Below are 23,584 nucleotides of genomic sequence, written 5' to 3' on the forward strand. Positions count from 1 at the left end.
GAATGCGTTCAGAAACGACTCGGGACTGAATGCTAAGCCTGTATTGACACTGTATTTCTATCGGCGCTCACCAGAACCCAACCTACCAATTAAAGTTATTAGACGAATCTGTTTTTATCCTGCTGTGACACCAGCTTTGTTGTAATTACACGTTTTTACATCTCCTATAAAGTGAACACTATATTCAAGTACCATTTTCTTCTGATAATGAAATTATCATGTACAAGATGTGCACTGTCAAACACAGGTTCCCTTTTTGTGATGCCAGTTTAAAAAATTCAGAAACTTATAGGAATAATTTGACATTTTGCAAAGTGTGCTTATCCACTTCTTGCAGAGATGAGAAGATTAGTGTCACTCTCATGCCTGTCTGTCAAATATAAACTTGGAGCCAGGAGAAGGTTAGCTTAGCTTAGCATAAATACTGGATACTCGCTCTGTGAAAAGGTTATAGAGCTTTACAGGTGCTTTTAAGGTGGATTTTGGTATCTTTGGAGAGAATAGTGTTGTCAGATTTCTCAGGCCTGATAGCTCTGAGGTGGATTAGCTTAGCTCTGAGAGGTACACATGGCTGTTGGGCTAACTTAAGGACAACACAAAACCTCACAAACCTCTTTAAGTTCTTTCAAGAGTGGAGTGTGTTGTTAGGTGCAGGTTCATTGCTAAATTAGTTGTGTTCGGGCCTTACATTAGCACTGATCTGTAGCTTTGCCTGCATATGGGCGTGTTGTATCCTTTTGAATGTCCTTGTTTGGTTGCCTAATATGCGAGAAGACAGCACTTTGAGTAAGTGAGAGGAGGTGGCGCTGTGTGGGCACAACCATGCTTGTGTTGACTCAGGTCCGTTAGAAGATAATGTGAGAAAGTGCAGCTAGTATAGATGTATCGATACTGTGGAAAATGAGTATTTCAAATGTGAGAGTGAACTTCGCATCTAACTCTCAGAAAGAAAGTGAATAACCAGAAGATTGAACTTTTTCTCCTATCTTCTGTCTTGCTTTCATAGCTATGTATGCACGCAGATTTTTGTGTGTTTATTCAGGGATTGTTATCAGCCTTCCAGGTGCACTCACTTCGGTTTTCACCTCCTTAATAAGTGGTTTTGATAAGACAACTAAATTGAAGGGTTTGTCTCTAAACTGTGCTTAACCAAGCCTTCAGGGCATTGTTTGGCCTAAACATACATCCATATTAAAAGGGATAATGATTCCCTCCGCAAAAATAATAATTCACACCTACATAAACCATCACACTCATCAGATCATTAGCCGGGTCACAGTGCATTTAAACTTCCAGACCTTTCAACTGCTTTTCAAAGCGGTTATAGAGACGAGATCAGCAGCATGTGAGCAAAAATGGAAATTGGATAAGAACAAAAGTTGATGCCAGTGGCCTCAACTTTAAATTGAGATGACGTTATTAAAGCTCCCTTTCTGAGACTTTAGACAGTGTTTATGTTGGACGTCATCATTTCCCAACTCATGTTCTCCAGCAGTGCTGCCACTATTGTGAGAAGAGGAGTTTAATCTGTGAGCACACACCCGATGTAGAGTTTTTCCATACGGTTGGCCCTAATACGACGTGAACATCACTGCCACCGCCTTATGTCAATATGTGAACCCGTGTGTGCTCCATGTTGCATTAGTACACCGGGTCAAGATGTCAACATTAGGTTGCCTCCCCTCACTTTGATCTGGATTGAGTTTTTAAATGCCGTTCTCTGAGTGTCAAAATAAAAGTGGGCCTCTTCGAGCATAAGTGCGGGTCCTGAGTGTGTTTGGGAGAGAGTTTGTGCGCGAGCATGAATCACAGTTGGTGGTGCGTCTTCAGTAGACAACTAGGTATATATCATTGAGGCCTCTGCCCATCCGCTAATCCTCTCCCACACCCCCGCCTCCCTCGTCTCTTTCTCCCCAGCCTAAGTATAATATCTAGTTGGTCTCAGACACATTCATCTGCCCCCTGAGTGTCTTCTTACAGATTAACAGTGGATGGAGTTGGGAGGCTGCAACTATTTCACTGATCACTCAGCTTTTAACTCATGCCGGATCTGTGTGGTAACAGCGTCGTCGTAGACTTTGAGACCTGTGGGGAAATTTGCGTTCAGGTCTTCTACGAGAAGCGTAGTGAATCTTCGCTGATGATCCAGTGCTCAGGGGACGCTGTGGTGACTGTGGTTTGTCCGGGAGATGCATGAAGGAGCTTTGGTATGTTCCTGTACAAAGCCCTTAAACACAGAGATGAAGAGGAGGACATCCAGGTACACACACACAGTGGATCGGTGTCACTGGTCAAGCGGCAGCATGACCTGCTGTTTGTTTTGATGTTTCTGTTAAAACCGCTATTTGTTGTAAGCAGCGTAGAACAACATATGCTATGGATGGGACTCATGGCACCCGAGATTGGCCTTTAGGGATAGATAAAACGACTAAAACTAACTATTGATGATCTTTTGCAGCCAGCTCCAGTAGGAGATGTCTTGCTGGTAACTGCCTGGTTCATAACATTTTCCTCTGCGGTGGTTGTAATACTATTGTTTGAGTTTCAAGAATAGTTGAAAGGCTGTGGTGTGAAGCAGGTGACGGTGTTTGCAGGTTTCCCTCTTTGTGCTGGAAGGGATTAATGGGGCTAATCGCTCGTGGGTCACGTACTGGAGGAACAATAAGGCGTGAGGCATTAATTGAAAATTCCTCCGACACAGAACTTTGTTTCAAAAGAACAGTGATAAAGGATGAGATTGTTTTATTGCTTTAATTTAGCGTTGGCAGACTGTAGCTGGTGCACCTCCATTACCACTACACTGTAGTTTCTCTGAAATTAATTTAGTAGTTTTTTATTTATTTATTGAACCCTCTAATCCCTTTGATTTTCACAGTCTAAATCCTGGATTAAGGGGTTACAAGCTTCCTTTTAGGATATTTGGAGTTTATTATTTTCAGAGAAAACTGCTCTAACTGAAGTAAAACGGACACTTTTTGATTTAACCCCAATGTTTTTTTCACTTGCTTTTCTTTGTGAAACTACGATTGAAATAATGTTTGTACGAGCACTTAATTACTGCACAGAGGATCTTTGTTTTTATCATCCCTGGGGAACAGTTTGCTTAGCAGCTTGAAATTATAAATGCAAACATAATAGAGGCATGAACGCAAACATGCTGCTGTCCATTGCTCATAATAACAAACTGTTTCTCTTTGTCCACAGTCCCAGAAACCCTGGATAGAAAGCACTTTCACCAAGAGGGAATGTGTGTACATACTTCCAGTGTCAAAGGACCCCCACAGGTATGTGCTTAGACGTACTGTAGTGCGCCTTGTGGTGATAGCCATGGAAACGCTGTAATTGCATGGTGTGTGTTAAAGTAGGCCCAAACCCTAACCACTACTCTCCAAACGAGTAAATGAGTCTGTTTCTACATAATTTTAATGTTTATGTCTGTCACAATGATTACAGTGTTAAGTGAGAGGGAGGACCAGTGATGAACCTGTTTATCATATCTTCTCCCGGTCTTAGGGATTGGATTTGAGATTAATTTCTTATCAATCTGTCATTTAGGATGTTTGGATTTCTGAATCCCATTTTAAATCATTTGTTTCCCTACTAGCTGTTATTTTAATTTAAAAAAAGAAAGATTATTTTTCTCTGTGTGTGTGTGAATAACTGATGTGAATGTTCTCCCGTCAAATACTGAGGGATTTTTCTGCAGGCTTACTGGAATCTTACAAAGCAGTGTTAAAACTGTATGGAGGCGTCTTATTGGTTGGCATGCAGGCCACTCATTCACAATGTGCCATGTTTGCATGAGAGGCCCACATGAAATATCTCAATAAAAGATACAGCAGCTTGTATGAAAGTTGTCCAGTAGTGAAGAAATAGTCAAAGAAAAAGAAACCTTTTGTTTGTAAAATTCTTGGTTATTGAATGTCAAGTAGTTTCTCACAATAATGTGATTTACTATTTCACCACCTCCTGTTTTTGTTGTTTTTAGTTACACTTTCAAGAAGTCACATTCCTTCCTTTCTTCTTGTAAACTCATGATGATACCGGGTTACTCTTTTCCCCCGTGTTTTCTTTTGCATCAATTATTTGCCACTGGCTTTTCTCCCCTAACTACAGTACGTGCTGCTGCTCTGTGATGATTCGGGGGTGTTAGTGAACATGGGCCCTTTTAACACTGGGCCAAAGGCCTGCATGTGACTGCGATCAAAGTGAGAGTCCCCTCGGCAGGTTTCATCAGGCTCTCTTGGTTAAAGGCCAATCTGACTGGGCTGCCTGCCTAGTCGACAGATAACCTTCCAAAATGTCCTCAAACGTCCACTCAGAACTTCTTTCTAACCAGGAGAAATAAGACTATCAGACTATCTTTGTATCTTTACAAATGTATCACACGTATGTGGTCCTAATGTGTTTACATTTAGATTAATGACTAATAATGCTGCTGTGAAATTCCTTCCAGATGCCTTCCAGGATGCCAGATTTGCCAACAGCTAGTCCGGTAAGTATTTGTTTCACCCGTTCTTTGTGACCTGACAGGATTAGCCTGAAAGAAACATGCTAACCAGCTACTTTACACCAGAAAAGGCCTGCAGGCAAAGTCTTTCACAATGTAATGCCGCTGAACAGCAGCCCTCCTGAGGAAACAATTAACTTCCAGGCTTTGTTTGTCAGGATGCACATTCTCGCCTAAGTTCATTGAAGGAGGTGAAGAAACGGAGAGGCTTAGGTTGGTCATTAATTGTAGTGGTAATGCAGTGTTGAGGCGCATTTAATGTAAAGCTCGCCTGCAGACTTGTGTGTCAACCCTTGTCATCATGGTTGGTTGTTGGTGGGATAAAAGTTTAAAAGTGAAAAGTTATTTTTTCTTGTAATTATTTATTTTAATATAAAACCACAAACTTGAGTTCTCCTTGGTTTGTGATACTAGGTTGGTTGCTGCTGTAGGTAGTAAGCTCGCTCAGCGAACATGCTAACATCTGCGTCTCTTTTTGTTGGCGGTGCTCTCCAGACTCTTTGAGTTACTACAGCTCTGTGCACAATATATATTTAAAAACATTTCTTAATATTTACTATATATTGCATTAGTAAATATACCAAAACATTATATCAGTGTTGCTGCTTTCTTACCAGAAACCCTGATTTGTTTTTTTGTGATGAATGTCATTTAGCTTCTTTTTAGTTTCTCTGTGTGTTGCTTAGTTTTTGCGCTGAAATGAGGGGTCCATATTGAAAATGTATTGCTTTATTGTTTGCTTAAGGGTACAAGGCATGAATATTCATGAGGTTTGGCATGGGGCTCTCAAATGTGTCATAAAATGAGCTTCATTTAAATGCTATATTGTCAGTATTCAGTTTCATCTGTTGTGTTGTGCAACTTTGTAACATCACTGCTGGTAAGATGAGAAGAATTGAATAAACAAATTATTGTATTATCAATTACAAGTGAATCTGTTCACCCTCAGGTGCTGCTGTGGGCGGCTGGTCCGGCAGCATGTTGGCTTCACAGCCAGCTTGGCCACGAAGTACTCGGATGTGAAGTTGGGTGAAAACCCCAACCTGCCCGCGGTGGAGGAGTGGTCGGTGGAAAAACACACAGAGGCGAGCCCCTGTGATGCCTATGGTGTCATCAACTTCCAGGGAGGGTCTCACTCATACAGAGCCAAGGTAGGCTTGGCAGGGTGATGTGAGGAAATGATCTTACACAGTTATTGTACTGCATTTCTAGGTGTTTTCCTCAATGGAGATTTTGAACAATGTAGATTATTAAATTTCTGCTGCCTAAACGATGAGTTGATCAACTAATTAGTCGATGAACAGAAAGTTCATGACAGCTATTTTGGTAATTTATCAATCATTTCACTGATTTTTCAAATGAAAGGGTTTGTTGGTTTCCGCTTCCTAAATGTGAGGTTTTGCTGCTTTTCCCTGCTGTATGCGTTCACATGAACATGCTTTTCTTGTGTGTTGGGCAGTATGTGCGTTTGTCCCACGACTCGCGGCCAGAGAGCATCCTGCGGCTGATGCTGAAGGAGTGGCAGATGGAGCTTCCTAAAATCCTCATCTCTGTCCATGGAGGAGTTCAGAACTTTGAGCTGCACCCTCGCATCAAGCAGGTTGTGGGCAAGGGCCTCATCAAAGCTGCAGTCACCACCGGGGCCTGGATTCTCACCGGAGGGGTCAACACAGGTATGTGGTCATAAAGAGATTAGTTTAGTCATCCACGTGCCCCCTGCTGGGTGTGTTGTTGCTGGGAAATTGCATAGTTAAGAGAGGTTCCAGGAAAGTCATAAGATGTCATAAATGTATTTCATGGTGGTTTTCAGCTGTTTCACCTCAGCAAGCCTAAGAGTAAAGGAAACTAGACTCTTAACCTCTTTTGTAGGTAGATGAAGAACACGTAATCAAACTGGCTTGTAGCTCTGTCACAGACTCACAGATTCACATTCAGTATTAGTAGCTGCTTTATTTGTGGATGTGGTTAAGCTAGTTATGTAATTTTCTACCAAATAAGGAAGAAACCAAAGGCATAAATCTCTGCCTTGGTTTTACTTTCTTTGTCCGTAGGCGGCACAGATTTGCTTGAACCTACAGGAGTAAAAATCCTGGCACTGTGGCTCTGCAGGCTAAAAAAAACTAGCCCAAACTGGTTTTAGGTGCTTGCATCAATGAATCAAAATCTCCATCTTTATTTGAACCGAAAAATGACAAACAAGAACTGAAGAAATGTAATAAAATAGAATATTACAGCCATGATTACTACGAGTGGATCTTGTACTTTATGAGTGTTGTAAACAATTGGTATTATTGTTTTTGAATAGATATAGCAGCTAATAAGTAATTACTTTCCACCTCCTACAGATTCCCTAAATGAACACTCTCTCATGCTTAAATTGTACAGCCACCATCAGTATGATGCGCTGATGTAGCAGAAGTTGTAATACCGGGCTCGAAGCGTGTCATTTGGCTGTGTGTAGTGGCCCAGGTGTGTCTGCAGCCACAGCGTGGCGTTAAAGATGGTGTGGTCTGATCATAGTGTTTAAATCATTACTCACAGGGTCAATTACCCAGACCAGTGATTACTTTTAATGCCTCCTCTGGCACCCTGGCCAGTTGGGATGGTCTCCTGGCTCACAAATTACTGCTGAACCCATGAGATCCATTAGCTGAGGATTGTGGTTCACAAGCAACCCCAAAGACTAATGTACTCAAAATGTCTTGCCCTATATGTGGCATTTTGGTCACAGAAAGTTCAGGTGTTTAGGCTATTTCTTTTCACATACATGAGTAGTAGGACCTGCAGTATTAACCACACTTTTACTGGTCATAGATTTGTACCGAAATATACTGTACGTACATGCAATGGGGCCAGTTTTATTATTCAGTCACCCAAATTTTAAGTGAGGTATGCCAAAAGGTTAAGTAGCAATAAAAACTTTACACTCCAGTCCAAGGAAAAATGAAAGTTTATTGATTGTTTTAATGCATCCTTCCCGAAGGTGTGGCGAAGCATGTGGGAGACGCTCTCAAAGAGCACTGTTCAAGATCATCAAAGAAAATTTGCACTATCGGGATCGCACCCTGGGGAGTCATTGAAAACAGGAATGATCTCCTCGGCAGAGATGTAAGACAACTCTTGCAGTCTTTCTTGTAATTGATCTTGATACTTTAATGGTCATTATGACAGAATTCATTTTTCTTTCCTTTTACCCCCTCTGTCCTCTCCTCTCCGTTTACCTCCTCATGTCCACCCTGCAGATTATAGCTCCTTATCAGACGCTGCTGAACCCTCTGAGCAAACTCAACGTTCTCAACAATCTGCACTCACATTTCCTCCTGGTGGACGATGGGACGGTGGGCAAGTACGGCGCCGAGGTCAACCTGCGGCGGGAGCTTGAGAAGCACATCAACCTCCAAAGAATACATGCACGTGAGTACAACCAGAAACTAACACTTCCATACGATCGTTTTCTCTGCTTGGATTCCTGAGAAACAGGAGATTATGTGAGATCAATTTAGATCTGCTGAAACAGTCTGAGTATCTTCTTCCAAGATAATGCAGTGACATCTTTTGTGTGTCTTAGAAAGCCAAAAACATCGCCTCACTTATATACTCATCTCCTCCTAGTCAAAATACCACATTGGATCCATTTAATTACCGAAATCCATAGCGTCATGTGAAAAACATTTGGCAACTTGAGTTTATTTTTGTCCTGATGATTATTCTTTGTGGTCACTTTATTGCGTGAGGGCTTTAAACCTGGACATCAGAAAGATTTAACTGAACTTAAAATGTATGTCAGTGCCTCCAATCCAAACTAATTGAGTGCCCCCTTCTGACAAGACAAACAAACTTAACTTCTGTGTTTTGCATTCTGTATTAGCGATGTGCATTAAAAACATTAAATTGTCACTTTTTAAGTTCTCTTAAATGTTAAATATTGACCAATATGCAGAAGTGAACATGAGGGCACAAAGAGGGCTCGACTCTTCTCATGTGTTTCACTGTTCTTGCAAGCAATTTGGCTTCATAAGTGCAACAAACAAAAGTTGTTGAGTAGATATTTAGCAGATCACATCATGAATGCCTACAGCATGTTAGACATATCAGTGAATTATCATGACATACCCTACAGACAAGAGTAGACTGTAAAGTGCAATCATTGTGAAGTCAGTGTGTCTTTGCTTGGTAGAAACTAGGTGATAACAGTAAACTGGCCATTATCATCTCAACCTCTTTCAAACTGTCGCTTGGGTGGAGCTGTTTTATGTGATTGTTGAAGCTGAAGTGAATGTTGGAGCCCAAACTTGAAGCACACTTTTTTTCCCCCTTTTTTTTACCCGTAGGAATCGGTCAGGGTGTTCCCGTCGTGGCGGTCATCTTTGAGGGGGGTCCCAATGTGATCCTGACCGTGCTGGAGTACCTTCAGGAGAGCCCTCCTGTCCCAGTGGTGGTGTGTGAAGGGACCGGCCGTGCTGCTGACATACTGGCCTACGTCCACAAGCAGACAGAGGAGGGAGGGTACGTCACACACACAAATGCAGAGGAAAGGGATGGGTGGGGGAAAGAAAATGAACAAACAAACAAACAAAACGAAGAAATACCGTTGTAGTGTCGATTTTTGTTAACAATTAAACATTGAATCAAAGAAAATGTTGTAAAATTAAGATTTCAGCATGTCATAAATCAAAATGGCAGCATGATGCTGTTTGTGATGACTTATTTACTGTGTTCCAGACAGAGATGTTCCTGTTTTTTTCCCCCCATTTCCTTTAATGGCAGCGTCGTTGGTGGCTCTCATCTATTTTTGTCCCAGAAGGTTTTCTAACAACCCAACCGCAGCCCAGCCTGTTATAAAACAGTTAAAAAAAATAGTTGAACTTGTGACAGAGTGCAGTTAAAAGTAATCTGTTGACAGGTTTAATCAGCCAGTGATATTTGCACGTACTGCTGCAAAATGTTCACCCTCAAACTCAATGAAAATATGTTCATAATCTTAAAATTTGCTGTCATTTGTAAAAACTCCTCAGTGATCCAATATAAGGATCCAGATTTACTGCCCATCTGCAGCATGTGTCGCTCCAATTTGAGATGTATATCTCTGTAAGTCCCGGCTAACTTAACTGTGAATATGAGCTTCATCAGTCTTGAGCATAAAAAGGTTGAGATTTTTTTTTTACAACCGATCACAGGAAACATGCACAGATCCAAAACAGCAGGGGTGAGATCTAGGTTTATAGGTCAACTGTAGACGAGTTTATCTGTGCAGCCTAAATCTCCGTAGTGAAATATTAAAGTATCACATAATATGCAGTAAAACAAGCTACTGTCATTTGACCCCAAAAGCACTTCACTGTATTACTAACCTTACTTTATGTTACAGAGGCTCAAACTGCTTTATTATATTTGCCCATTTTAAATCTGAATTTATCTCCTCACTATAGTTTTATCTCGCACTGATGAACTAAGCTACGCGAAGCCATCTCGGATTAAAGATTAAAAAAGTGTTGTTATCAAGCTGCTAGTCGTGACATCATTTCTGTTTCAGCAGGACCACCAGTATGAAGGAAGTAAAACAGTCTTCACTTCTGTAATTAAAAGGCCAGGCCAAATTTGAAGTCCTGGCGCCGTGTGTGGTGTTCAGGGACAACGCAAAACATGTTGTCCTGTGTCGTGGACATAATATTTTGACTTTAAAGGCCTTTAAGGAGTTCGCCGTGTTGTCGAACGATATTTAGACAGACGTGTGCTGGAATCAAACCTATACTTTGAGCGTTTTATAGCCGTGTGGGTTTGAGAAGCGTGACTGTAATCATGTTATACTGTAATTCTTCTGCAGACGACTTCCTGACGGAGTGGAGACTGACATCATCGCAACCATCAAGAAAACCTTCAACTTCAGTCAGAGCGATGCCATCCATCTCTTTCAGACTCTGATGGAATGCATGAAGAGCAAAGAACTGGTACATTCATGCACATCAATCACATGTTTTAATCTCTTATCATTCACGTTCCCCTTTTTCAAATTTCCATTTCAATGACAGTGTTTGAAGCAGTGGAATAAACCTGCAAAGGTCAGAGTTGTTTAATACACTTCCTGAAACACAAAAGCTTCAGAAGCAGTAAAAGAAAATTAAGCTGCTATCAACTAAATGAAGCAGTTGAAGCACTGCCACACAGACAACTGTGAATGACTCTGGTCGTGTGTTTATAAATTAATGTATCACATATCACAAACTCGTGAAACATCTGGAGAATGTCTGTGGGAACGTGTTAATAAGTCCTATCTTGTTTCCTGGAAAACAGATAACTGTGTTTCACATCAGCTCCGAGGAGCACCAGGACATCGACGTAGCCATTCTGAGGGCTTTACTCCAAGGTTAGTGCTTGACTTCTCTCTGAACTTCTTTAAGAGAGTAAAAGTCACATAAAGTTGATTCGGTCTATTCATATGCTGAGGCTGTTGGCATTGGGAGATTAAGATTTCAAGACTCTGTAATGTTTTTGTTCTGATATAGATATGCTTTGAGAACAGCATTCCCCCCTGTGTGCCCTTCTCTTTGTGTTCCTCAGGAGATCATGTTGCTCGCATTCACAGGGCCTCCTTATTCCAGCACAGTTAGTCCCTGAGCTGCATATCTCAGTCTTTTCATCCCTGCAGTCTGTTGGAGAAAGAGAAAAGTTGGACATTCACCTGAGCTGTTTTTTTTTTCCTTATGCTTTAGAAAAGGAGAAAAAAATACCCACTTTATGATTGTTCTAACTCTGACCAGCCTGTACAAAACAAATGTTTCAAAAGAGGGCAGGGGGTGTCGCACTGAATGTGCCTGGGTGTAGCAAATCAGTGCCGGTTCGCCCTCATTCCACTTTATTCAGACAAAAGCAAGGAATTTGTGATTGACTGCCGCTGATCGATAGTCTGGAGAAACCGGCTCAGACGCTCAAAAGACAAAACGCCCCTCGACTGAAAATGACCACCCAGGCAAATATTTGTTGGCCTGAGGCGCAGCCGTCTTGGTGAAACAGTAACTCATCCTCAAAAGGACCCGGAGCTGCAAAAGCTCTCAAGGCTCTTGAAGAATATCGAGTGCTGCCGTTTCTCTCGTCCATTATGACTCAATTCATTTAGCAGGCAGGATATTAAATGGGACGTTTAGAGGAAAAGCTGTTGCTGAATATACTGTGGAATACTTAGCGTGAAAGCCGAGGTTATTAAGAAGTCATTTTAGTGATTTTTAGTCCAAATTCCTGTTGAGATTCCTATTTGACCTACACAGTGTACAGAGATTACGATTGTTTGATTCAGATGGCTCCTAGTGGACAATACGGCAGATTACTGTGGAAGAGAGCACTAGACTGAAGAGGGATTTACTTTGTTGTCTAATCTGCTGTGTATTAGTGTGTAATTGACTGTATTACTGCCCTGGCCCGGCTCTACAAACCCCCTCTAATCCTGCTAGCTGGCTAACGGGAAATACACAGTTAATGAGGCTTTACTTGCCTGGGAAATCATTTCTGTTTATGTGTGAATGTTTACTCACGGCTGTACCTGTGTATTTCAGGCACAAACGCGTCTGCCTTCGATCAGCTGGTCCTGACTCTGGCCTGGGACCGGGTAGACATTGCCAAGAATCATGTGTTTGTGTATGGACAGCAGCTCCTGGTACGTGTTTTTGTGTGTGTGTGTGTGTGTGTGTGTGTGTCACTGCTTTCAGAGATGTTTGCTTAGCTCAGCAATAGCGTCAAACCTTTGGACCTGCCCAAAATGACCCCAGATTCTCTGCAGACCACAATCTGCAGCCTGAGGAGCCGGGGGACCGGACTCGGCCGGCTGCCATGAATTGCTTGTCTTGACTGTAACATGAACCCTCTTACAGTTGTCTTCATAAGCTGCCCTCAGTGGTCGTGTTTATTTTAAAACGTGGGGATTCCTGGCTTTCAGCGTGAATGAGAGGATGGATCATATTTATTTGTTTTTCTTGCATGGTTTGTTTTTTTGTAATCTGCCCGCATCGTGTTTGTTTTATAAATAATAATTTGCCATAAAAATATGCTTCATAACAGCATGTTTATCTTTGTTTGTGTGTTTAGGTGAGCTCTCTGGAGCAAGCAATGCTGGATGCGCTCGTCATGGACAGGGTGGATTTTGTCAAGCTGCTCATAGAAAACGGCGTGAGCATGCACCGCTTCCTGACAATCAGTCGGCTGGAGGAGCTCTACAACACGGTAACATAATGACACACGCACCAGAATGAAAGAGATCGGCTGTCTGTTCAGAAGTGTTGTAAAGGTTTTTGTGTCTTCTGTTCTAGAAACAACCGAACAGCAACCCAACTCTCCTGCACCTGGTTAGAGACATCAAACAGGTAGAGTCCGTCTACTTCATATCATTTTTATCAGTTAACTTTCATCTGTCTTTTCAGTCTCATGCACCATTTTGTTTCTGTGTCTTTCCCTGTAGAGTCATCTGCCTCCAAACTATAAGATCACTTTGATTGATATGGGCCTGGTTATTGAGTACCTGATGGGCGGGACTTACAGGTGCAACTACACCAGGAAACGCTTCAGAATTATTTACAACAATCTCCATGGCAACAATAGGGTGCGTTTGAGCTTTTGCATTTCCTGGGATGTCTTTGTAGAAATGTCTGTTAAATTGTTAACAGAAATGAAGTCGGTGGAAGATGAATCAAGTAAATCTGACAATGTATTTATGTGCTGCACAGAGGTCGGGCCGCCACACGGCAGGTCCTGGTTCTCATTTGAGGAAGAGTCACGAGTCTTTCAGCATGCAGGCGGACAAGAAGGAGAAGACGAGGCACAACCACTTCATCAAAACTGCACAGCCATACAAACCCAAGGTAAACTCCTCCCATACAATTAAAGGAATGAGGCCGACGAAAACCTGTCCCTGCATCTAAGGAGGCACTGTAAAATGGGAAATATAAAAGTTTCCTTCTTCCCCCTCCTCCCAGCTTGAGTCCACCACCGAGCAGAACAAAAAGAGAAGCAAAGAAGAGATCGTGGACATAGACGACCCAGAGACACGGCGGTTCCCCTACCCTTTCAACGAGCTGCTGGTGTGGGCTGTGCTGATGAAGAGGCAGAAAATGTCGCTCTTCTTCTGGCAGCACGGCGAGGAGAACATGGCGAAGGCACTGGTGGCCTGTAAGCTTTGCCGGTCGATGGGCTACGAGGCCAAGAAGAGTGACGTGGTGGACGACACCTCAGAGGAGCTCAAGGAGTACTCAAAGTATGTTTGCGTGTGGCTTTGATTACATGTCAAAGTTCTCACATCAGTAAGTAACGGTATGAACTAAATCATCTATGCTGATGTATTTCAGTGAGTTTGGGACGTTGGCGGTGGACCTTCTGGAGCAGTCGTTCAGGCAGGATGAGACCATGGCCATGAAGCTGCTCACCTATGAGCTGAAGAACTGGAGCAACTCCACGTGTTTGAAGTTGGCCGTCTCCTCCCACCTACGGCCCTTTGTGGCTCACACCTGCACCCAGATGCTGCTGTCAGACATGTGGATGGGACGGCTGAACATGCGCAAGAACTCCTGGTACAAGGTTCATGTTCCATTTCAATTTTATTTTTGGTAACAAACAAGAATCTGAGAGAGAGTGTGTGCTTGAATCAGTGCTTTGTCTGTGAACAGCCTAAAACAAATACTAAGCCATTCTGTATTGGTTTAAGACGGGGGGGCCCAAACTTTTTCCCTTGGAGGGCCAAAAGCAAACACCTTGTATTGGTTAGATGTCAAATGGTACCAGGATCCCAAGTTCCCTTAACTGACTGCCCGTCATGCTCAGATTATAAAACTGCTTTAACTATTAGCAGCACCTCTACACTGCCCCCCACGACTACCGGAGGTACTGCTCGGTTGGTCCGTATCCGTAAGCTTTCAGAATATGTGCAGAAATACAGACAAAATGAACACAAAGTATGGACAGAGTGAGCATTAATGATCCTTTAGCCTGTCTTATACTATTTTTGTTACTGGTACCATCAAGGAAAATGGATAAAAACAAGAAAATATTAAATTAGTGAAAAGCCACAAAACTTAAAGCACTTGGGATTCATTAGTGTGTGTGCGTGTGTGTGTTTGTAATTCAAAGGACTTTGTCAACAAACATAGCAGCATCCACCCACATGAGTGTGTTTTATGTCTCTAGGTGATTCTGAGTATGTTGGTGCCTCCTGCCATCCTACTGTTGGAGTACAAGTCCAAGGCTGAGATGGCTCACATCCCTCAGAGCCAGGATGACCACCAGATGACCATGGAGGACAGCGAACACAACTTCCAGAACATAGCTGAAGACATCCAAATGGTTAGATTTACTCAGAGCTTCTGTTTTTGTGTTTCTATCCAGTTGCTTTGTTTCCTTTTTCCTTTTTCTTTAGAAAATATGGTAAAAGATGATCTCTTGCTTACTTTAAAGCAGCCTGACAGTCCTGCAATAAAATAAATCATTTTAAACATCATGTCCGATTATTAAATCAAAAATTGTCCATTGTTGAAGTGATGTTAATTAATGACCTGTGTTGTATAAGAAGAATAACATGACAGATATTCACATCAACGGTGCTTTTTTGCACTTTTGGCCCCAAATTCCTCTTTTGTTTGTTTGTTTTAATTCTGTCATGTATTTGCTTACTTTCTGTCGCTCACATTCTGTTGTTTGACTTTGCGTTCTCTCTCTGTCCGTCTCTATTTTCTCTCCTCACTGTGGCTTGCTGCTGTCGTCTAATTTGGGCCTTTTTAACCTCTCTGCAGGATGTATTCAAAGAGGCCAGATCCCACGACCACGTAGAAGCAAAGAACGACATGGAGACGCACATTCGCTCCAGGAAGCTGCCCTTAACCAGGAAAATTTATGCCTTCTACCACGCTCCCATTGTCAAGTTCTGGTCCAACACGGTAGGGAGATTACAGAAGAGAACATACACACGCATACAGTCATCCGCTCATCCATCCAACCATCTATTATATGGTGGTTTATCTGGGTAGGATTCTGGGTAACAGGATCTACAAAGAGAGGGTGTTGCTAGCTAGGAGCAGACGCTGAACACAGATTGTTTATGTTTTTGCGCTGAAAAGAAGATTTACACCAACCACCCTGCAGAGATACAGATGTGTTCTTCATGTTATTGTTTACAGGGCGTTTCCACCACAGGAACTTTCCCAAGAACCTTTTAAGGGAATTCATTTATTTTTTTGTAGGATCATCCCTGGTGTCAAAATGTTCATGTTCTTTCTTAAAGTATTAGCAGAGCTTGCAGCGCTGAATGTCACTGAAACTTAAAACCTGAGGACAACAACAACAAGGAAGCACCGGTAGTATCAATATTAGAACTAAGTGTGGTTATTTCTTGTTGTTTATCCAGGTCAAAAACAAAAGATGCGTTTCCACCCAGAGTACTCGGAGCTTTTACTAATTTTCAAGGAAGTAAAAGGTTCCTTTAGCCTGTTGTTGTTTGCGTTTCCACCCAGTGAAGATTAGGCAAATAAGTCTGCTGACGTAGGAAGAAGCCACTGGTGTTTTGACACATTGTTTTAGCGCACAACAGTACAACAAAAAAATGGCTTGGACTTTGTTGTTGGTTTTATTGTATGCTTTCTTCTGTCAACTCCGTCATGTTGATGTGACGAAGCACAATGAACAAAAAACAAGCTTTGTTTTTTTTTTTTAAAAGTGGCTGAAATACAAATCTGTGTGTACTCAACTAGTCATGAATGTACAGTGCTGGAAATATAGGAGTTTGTGGTCTTTTGGAGAGTGTTACCCCCAACAGGGACTTTTTGGGATAAAATAATGACTCTGGGACTTAATTTGGACCCTGGTCCCTCTGGTGGAAACACAGAAAAAGTTCCTCCAATGTTCCTAATCACTGGAAAATCGAACCACAGCTTAAGTTATGTTGTTGAAAGAAGAGCTGAGAGAAGGAGTGAACAAGAGAGAGGGATGAACGATAATAGGTGATAGTTGTGTGGCAGTTACATACTAGAGTTAAGTATGTAGTAGTACCTGGAACAATTTGGTCTAGGAGCTATTAGAGATGTGGAAATTGGTGATGTTTAGAATAAAGATCAACAAAAAGCTTTGTCTAATGCTTAGTGCTGTCTTCACCAGGTCAGTCTGACACAAAGCCCTGCTGCCTGGCTGTGATTGATGGTCCATTAATACCACAAATAGGAGAAGGGGACAAGGTGCAACCTTGTCTTATCAGACACCCACACAAAAAGTAGTGAGTCACGAAGAATGGCAGCGACATATATTCCCACAGCACCGCCCACAGGAAAGCTCAGGGAACACAATCATACAACAATTTCCCAATCCACAGCCAACATCAGTCAGGACTCATCAATTATTTGTGGGAAGTGTTTTTTCTGGACTGTGGGTCACTTGCAAATGACCAATTTAAAGGCAACAGCCTTCTCAAGAAAGAGGCAGCGGTAGCACTTACAGCTTGTTTTCAATACATTTTCTTTAATACACACTCAGTGAAGGGATTATCATTCATCTTTTCTCACTTGCTCTTATGTTTATGTATATACACAAGCCTGAGGCTGGTTCTCAGGAGCCTGGGAGTCGTCACTGAGGGTTTTATTTGCAGAGACAGGGCTGTTTTTCAGGCTGTTCGAGACTTGAGTGGAGCTGATAGCATCACTGAAACTGCCAGTCTGTGTAATGTAGCCCGTGCCCCGGGCTTATCTACATCTGCAGAACCAGCGTCAGTGCATCAGTGCAGCGCTCAACAATGACTGACCCATCAAATCGGGAGTGTTAATGGCTGATTTTCCAAGAGTTCACACCTTGCATGTCAAGGTTCAGCTGTTCTTGAAAGCGTAGATCAAAGTTGCTCGACAAAAGTTGTTGGGTGCGTGCACATGTGTAAATTGCCTGTCTGTATGGACATTTACAAACTTTCCCACAGTCAGCAGGATGGTTGACCTGTGCTTCAACTTAATTTACATTTAGAAGCGTTATTCAGTGTTGCTATATAAGAACTGATTATTGCAGCTTTAAATGAGGACATGCTTATAAAATTCCCATCTCTATTTCTTACATAATTCACCTCATCCCTCCCTTGTGAGAGCAGGCTTTGTCAGGAACTGTGAATTTCACTTGAGACTTTAGAAGCTGAAGTTTCTCGTCTCTCACACGGCCCCTATCCACACAGCTAACCGCCAGCTGAGCTCTGAGACCTCAGAGGCCTCCGTCAAGACTATTTGCTCCTGACTTAAAGTGCCATCATGTGATTCAGCCCCTCCAGAGGGCCTCAACTGACCTTGTCTCAAAATATTTCAGAGAGAGGAACACAGGACAGTTATCATCTGCGTCCAACATATCTTAACGTGACGTGTAGTTAAAGAATGTAACCGTTGAATAAGCGTTTTATATGATATTTCGGGGTTGTTTTAAGAGTGTTATTGTTGCGTCTCCTTCTGTCAGCTCTTCTACCTGGGCTTCTTGATGTTCTACTCGTACGTGGTCCTGGTGAAAATGCCTGAATGGCCTTCTCCTCAAGAGTGGGTGGTCATCCTCTACATATTCACCTCTGCCATTGAGAAAATTCGAGAGGTATGTGTAACCGAAGTATTTAAGACATTTAAAAATGATGACAAACTTTGGATCATTATTTCATGTTGTTCCTCTTCATCCTCCCTTTTTTCTAGATGTTTATGTCTGAAGCAGGCAAAATAAGCCAGAAGATAAAGGTGTGGTTCAGTGACTATTTCAATGTGTCCGACTTTCTGGCCATTGTGACCTTCTTTATTGGCTTTGGCCTGAGGTTGGCTGGAGGAGAAGCCTTTGTCCCCGGGAGGACGGTGTATTGTCTCAATATCATCTTCTGGTACGTGCGACTCCTGGATATTCTGGCTGTGAACCAGCAAGCCGGACCGTACGTCATGATGATTGCTAAAATGGTGAGTGCTATGAGAGAGAGAGACACCGCTGGATGATGTAAGCAAGCAGATGTCAAGGTTTTTGTACACCGTTTAAAAGCTGTCATTACTTTTTCTCCCATGTTTTTTTCTGAAGGTGCTCTTAGATTTACATGATACAGAAAAAAGATGTTTAACAGTGATCATTGCATTCATAGGCCATGACAGTATGCAGCTTTTGTATTGGTAGCTTTTTAGCAACTGGTTTAAACATGCTGTGAGAGTTATTATGTTTCCGTGTTTTTATTTAATCAATATGAACATTCACATTTTAAACAGCGTTAATCAACTACATGATGTTTTCAGGTATTGTAACCTACTATATTAGCTGAGCAGCCCCATCAGTGTTAGAGCAGACAGTCCTCTTACTTTCCATTTAATTTGCTCCACGTCGTAGTTTAAACATAGTATTTTTATCATTTTTGACAGATAAAAAAATATTGAGTGAAATTATCTGAAGGTCATGTTAAAAACTTGTTGATGTAATTTTGTTACAGTAGTAGTTTGATCATGTTTGAAATGTACCTTCTTGCCCTGTAGTATGAGGCTCGAGCCAGCATACAGCTTTGCTTAGCTTAGCTTTGCTTAGTTTAACTGGAAGCAGGCAGAAATGGCGAGCCTGGCTCTGTTCAAAGCTAATAAAATCCGCTTACCCCAGCAACTCTTAATTTTTAAAATGTTACACAAGGCAAAGATTTCTTTGCTAAGTCTAAACAGCAATGCTCACTACGTTTTTACCTCAAGATACACTGCTTTGTTGATGTTCCAGGTTTGCCATTTCCCCCGTTTTCAGACTCTGTCCTGACTGGCTGCTTCCTTTAGCTTTTCATTCAGTGTACAGATATTCACAGATATTCGAGTGGTATCAATCTTATCATCTCAAGCAAAATAAATGACATAGTGCTGATGTTTGATCCCCAGATTAGATGTGTGTGCACTATAGAGACTTTATAAGTCAAATATTGTTTCAAGTAGTGATAATACCGTCAGTTGCATGTTTTTCACTCAGTGTGTCCCTCTTTCAGGTGGCCAACATGTTTTATATTGTAGTAATAATGGCTATAGTCCTGTTGAGCTATGGCGTACCCAGGAAAGCCATTCTGTACCCACAAGAGGAGCCCAGCTGGACGCTGGCCAAAGATGTGGTCTTCCAGCCGTACTGGATGATGTACGGGGAAGTGTATGCCTATGAAATCGATGGTAAGGACGATGAGGATGGTAGGGGAGATTACGAGGGTAAGAGCAGTTTTATTCAAAGCTTCTCACTACAGCATGAAGGCTGATTGTCACTCAAAACAAGCACTGGAAATCAAACCCACGACGGAATAATCATTGCTCCCCCTCACAGCCTCTTCACACAACATGCGCAGCCAACGCCGGTCTCTTTAGGCAGGGCAGTGCCTTTTGCTTCACCACAGCATCGACTGCCTCGACTCAGTGAAAAGTCGGGCGCATTTGAAGCTTTGGTGGAACAAAACATCTGGTTGTGCCCCATAACCCAAGTTGGCCTTTACCAACTTCCCACCCACAGTGGAAATTTATCACATGGTTCATGACTGATATCATGACCTTCATAAAAACTGAGGAGGCGATAAATAGTCATTTGTCAATTAAGCAGTGATAAAAGAAAAAGAAAGAAATGATCACTCAAGGTTAATTTTTGAACAATCATTCAAAATATTCCTCTGAATAAATTCTAGTCGCAGTGCGTTTTGTCATTCAGTAAGTTAGATTACAGCATGGTAATAACATGGTAAAATAAGATAATCCTTTTTAGTTCCACAACGGGATCAACCCACATGTAATTGTGGGGTGATAGTTTGATAATAATGGTGTAATAATCAAGAAATGAAAATGAAAGTAATAACTACGTATATAACAGGGTATTAAGGGGCCAGAACCAAAGTGTAATAATGGGGAAACACATTTAAAGACAGTCAGTAGTATAGTAATGGTGTCATTTTGGTAACAATATGGTAACCTGCTAGCAATCAAACGTTATATCAGTATAATATTTGCATTTAAAATGGGTAATATGGTGACATTAATGGGGTGATGACCTGATAATAAAGGGATAATATAGGCTCATGTTTTCACAACATTACAGGCTACTATCAGCGTAATACCTTCAAAATCACATGGAAATTCTTGGAAGTAAAAAATGGTAATTACATGATTGAAATGCTGAAATAAACATTGCTTTTGGTTTCAAGGTAATACTGGACAAATGATGTGTTAAATGATGTCACTGTCCTGAATCAGGCCTAAAATACCTGTTTCTATTTGATTTCATGTTAATAGTAGATGAAACCATATAAATTATCATAAAGTATTTCTGATTCTGATAATAAAAAACCCAGAAGACATCCAATACAGGTACATGCTGTAATTACATGGTTGTACCTATAACCTCTTCATCATTAAACTATTACTCCACTTACCATGTTATTATCGAGCTGAAATGTGAAATTCTCCTGCTGTTTGTATCAGTGAATACATAAAATACAAATCTTAGCAGGATTTTATATTAAAATATCTAATGTCAAGGCTGTATGGTCCCTCTCTATTATCGTAGTGTGCATCCAATTTGGACCCACGCAGGGCAGAACATTAGTTTTAGACTAGGTAAAGATGAAGACCCAGACGTGTTGAGACCATATGTCTTGATATTTGGAGGCTGTATGTGCGTGTGTGTCCTAAAAGGCTCCTCCTCTTCACAGTGTGTGCCAATAACAGTGACCAATCAGTACGGCCCCTGTGTGCGGCGGGAGTGTGGCTGACTCCTCTGCTACAAGCAGTCTACCTCTTTGTACAGTATATCCTAATGGTCAACCTCCTCATCGCCTTCTTCAAGTAAGTGCCCAACATTTCACTGCTAAAATGCAGCTGTGTCACCAGAATAATGTGTGTGCTCATCAGCCACGTTCTCCACAGCATCATCACCAATGTCATTTTTTTACTCTCTGTTTTCCAGCAATGTGTATTTGCAAGTGAAGTCCATTTCTAATCTGGTGTGGAAGTACCAGCGTTACCACTTCATTATGGCCTACCATGAGAAGCCTGTCCTCCCACCGCCCTTCATCCTGCTCTGCCATATCTACTCCCTCTTCTGTATGTGTAGGAAGAGGAAGAAGGAGAATACCTACGGACCAAGTACGAGCACAGAGTTGGAGGCATTTTGCCATTTTTCAAAAAAACACTTTGTGGGTAAGTTAAAGAAAATCTCCAACAGTAACAGTTCTTTCTTTCTTTATTTTCAGAGCTGTTTCTCACAGAGGAGGACCAGAAGAAGCTTCATGATTTTGAGGAGCAGTGTGTGGAGACGTATTTTCACGAAAAGGATGATCAGTTTCACTCGGGGAGTGAGGAGCGCATACGTCTGACCTCAGAAAGGTGGGACTGTCATTGCCCTTCTTTAAGGTGCCCTGTGGAGCTTTCTTGTAAAGGAACTTAAGTTACGTTTGCTGTCAGTATCATCGAAACACATTGTGTGAAAGGTGTAGCAAATGTGCTGAATGCATTTGTTCCTCAAAACAAAAAAACATTTGAAAACCCATTTTATGTAGCATGAAGTATTGTAAATGCTGCATTGTTTACATCCATGCAGTCTTCTTTTTCTTCGTGTGCGTTTGTTGGTGCATTACTGCCACCTCTTGATCCAAGAAAGAGAGTGGGGTCAAACACTCCACAGGGGGAAATGAATGAGAAAAAAACAATTCAAAGGAGTCAGTGAATATGTGACTAATGTATTTAGAAAAAAGTCCTTTACATTTTCATTTTAACAAAATAATATTATTTTTATTTAACATTAACAGTAGTAGGTAACAGGCAGGCCTTGGGCTAACCGAAGCTACTCTTTGTCATTTGCAGGGTTGAGACCATGTGTATGCAGCTAAGAGAAGTCGGGAACAAGGTCAACTTTATAAAACGCTCTTTGCACACGCTGGACTCTCAGATCGGTCACCTGCAGGACCTCTCTGCTCTGACTGTGGACACTCTAAAGACCCTCACTGCTCAGAGGGCGTCAGAGGCCAGCAAGGTCCACAATCAGATCACCAGGGAGCTCAGCCTGTCTAAGAACGTGGTCCCCAGCATCGCCCCTGTGGCACCAGACACTGGCCCCCACTCCAAATCGTCCGTGATGGGCAAACGCAGTGTGGGGGCCTACTACGGCTCCTCTTTTCCCCAGGCAGGAGTCAACATTGCAGATTCTCTGTTTGGGATGGGTGTAGGGGGAGGGGCTGGGACAGAAAGTAGCCGGAGAATCGGGCCCAGCCCTGCAGAAGGACTGGGGCTGGACCCCAGCCTGAACCCAGCATTGAGTCCAGAGAGGAGGGGGTTGTTTGGGCTCGGGCACTTTGCTGCAGAGGCTGGCTCCTCAGGCAGCGCCGGCCCCAGTGCCTTTGTCCAAAGCGCTGTGGCCATTTCCCCTCCGGAGCTGCGTCTCCGAGGCCACTCACTCACCCAGAGTAAGCTGACCCGTCCACAAGAGCCGGGCCTTTCCGACTCCCCATCCAGCCTGCCCAATGTGCCCTCCCCCGGCGCTCAGTTCCACATCAGCAGCACCCCTTCCCAGCCCAGTGGCTCCAGCCACCCAGAACTCGCCCTCACCGGGCTTTACCAGCAGCCCCTCCAGCCAGACAGTACCACTGTCGAATTTGGGGCATTTGTGGGTAAGTATGAGACGGAGAGTGAGTCTGTTGTTGATGAGGAGATAAAAGAGGATGGTGAAAACTGTGTGTGTGTGTATCCTACTGTTGTTATTATCTCTAAGACTTCGGGCTCTGCTCGGCCTGCCTGCTTGCCTGCTTACGCTGCAAAGCCTGAGAATGCAAAGGGGTTAGAAGGTGGGGAGAGAGACAGGGAGGCACGTTTGGGGTACGTGAACGAGGCGTTCTGCGATGACGAGGGCAGATCAGGCTCTCTGAGTAGACAGAGCATAGACACTGAAGTCCCACTGGCTCCTGAAGATGAGTCATCACCGGGTGACTCCCGTGGAGATAGCAACCTGCCAGGTTGTGCCCATGCCCCTGCTGTGGCACCCAGAAGACCCCACAGACGAAGGAGCAGGGAACAAAATACATTGGGACCACCTGCCCCTCTAGCGCCCTGCTGTGAGGGTCAAAGTGGGTCG

At 42.6% G+C, this 23,584-nt stretch overlaps 1 protein-coding gene across 1 annotated transcript in view; it reads left to right on the top strand.

The window, feature by feature from the left end:
* The first annotated feature begins 1,959 nt into the window (after positions 1-1,959).
* trpm7 (transient receptor potential cation channel, subfamily M, member 7) overlaps positions 1,960-23,584 on the top strand; it is a 31,436-nt gene continuing 9,811 nt past the window's right edge. The window contains 26 exon segments of the mRNA XM_084374222.1: positions 1,960-2,260; positions 3,205-3,284; positions 4,457-4,495; positions 5,460-5,661; positions 5,970-6,183; positions 7,494-7,618; positions 7,753-7,924; positions 8,842-9,016; positions 10,335-10,458; positions 10,802-10,874; positions 12,058-12,158; positions 12,587-12,721; positions 12,808-12,861; positions 12,957-13,097; positions 13,222-13,356; positions 13,471-13,748; positions 13,840-14,068; positions 14,675-14,830; positions 15,277-15,420; positions 17,957-18,085; positions 18,181-18,432; positions 19,476-19,650; positions 21,171-21,303; positions 21,425-21,603; positions 21,711-21,843; positions 22,321-23,123. Coding sequence (XP_084230348.1) covers positions 2,210-2,260; positions 3,205-3,284; positions 4,457-4,495; positions 5,460-5,661; positions 5,970-6,183; positions 7,494-7,618; positions 7,753-7,924; positions 8,842-9,016; positions 10,335-10,458; positions 10,802-10,874; positions 12,058-12,158; positions 12,587-12,721; positions 12,808-12,861; positions 12,957-13,097; positions 13,222-13,356; positions 13,471-13,748; positions 13,840-14,068; positions 14,675-14,830; positions 15,277-15,420; positions 17,957-18,085; positions 18,181-18,432; positions 19,476-19,650; positions 21,171-21,303; positions 21,425-21,603; positions 21,711-21,843; positions 22,321-23,123 — 4,432 coding nt within the window. The 5' untranslated portion in view covers positions 1,960-2,209.

The sequence above is a fragment of the Pagrus pagrus genome (assembly GCF_965226575.1).
Source record: "Pagrus pagrus genome assembly, chromosome: 1".
In the NCBI taxonomy this organism is placed as follows: domain Eukaryota; kingdom Metazoa; phylum Chordata; class Actinopteri; order Spariformes; family Sparidae; genus Pagrus; species Pagrus pagrus.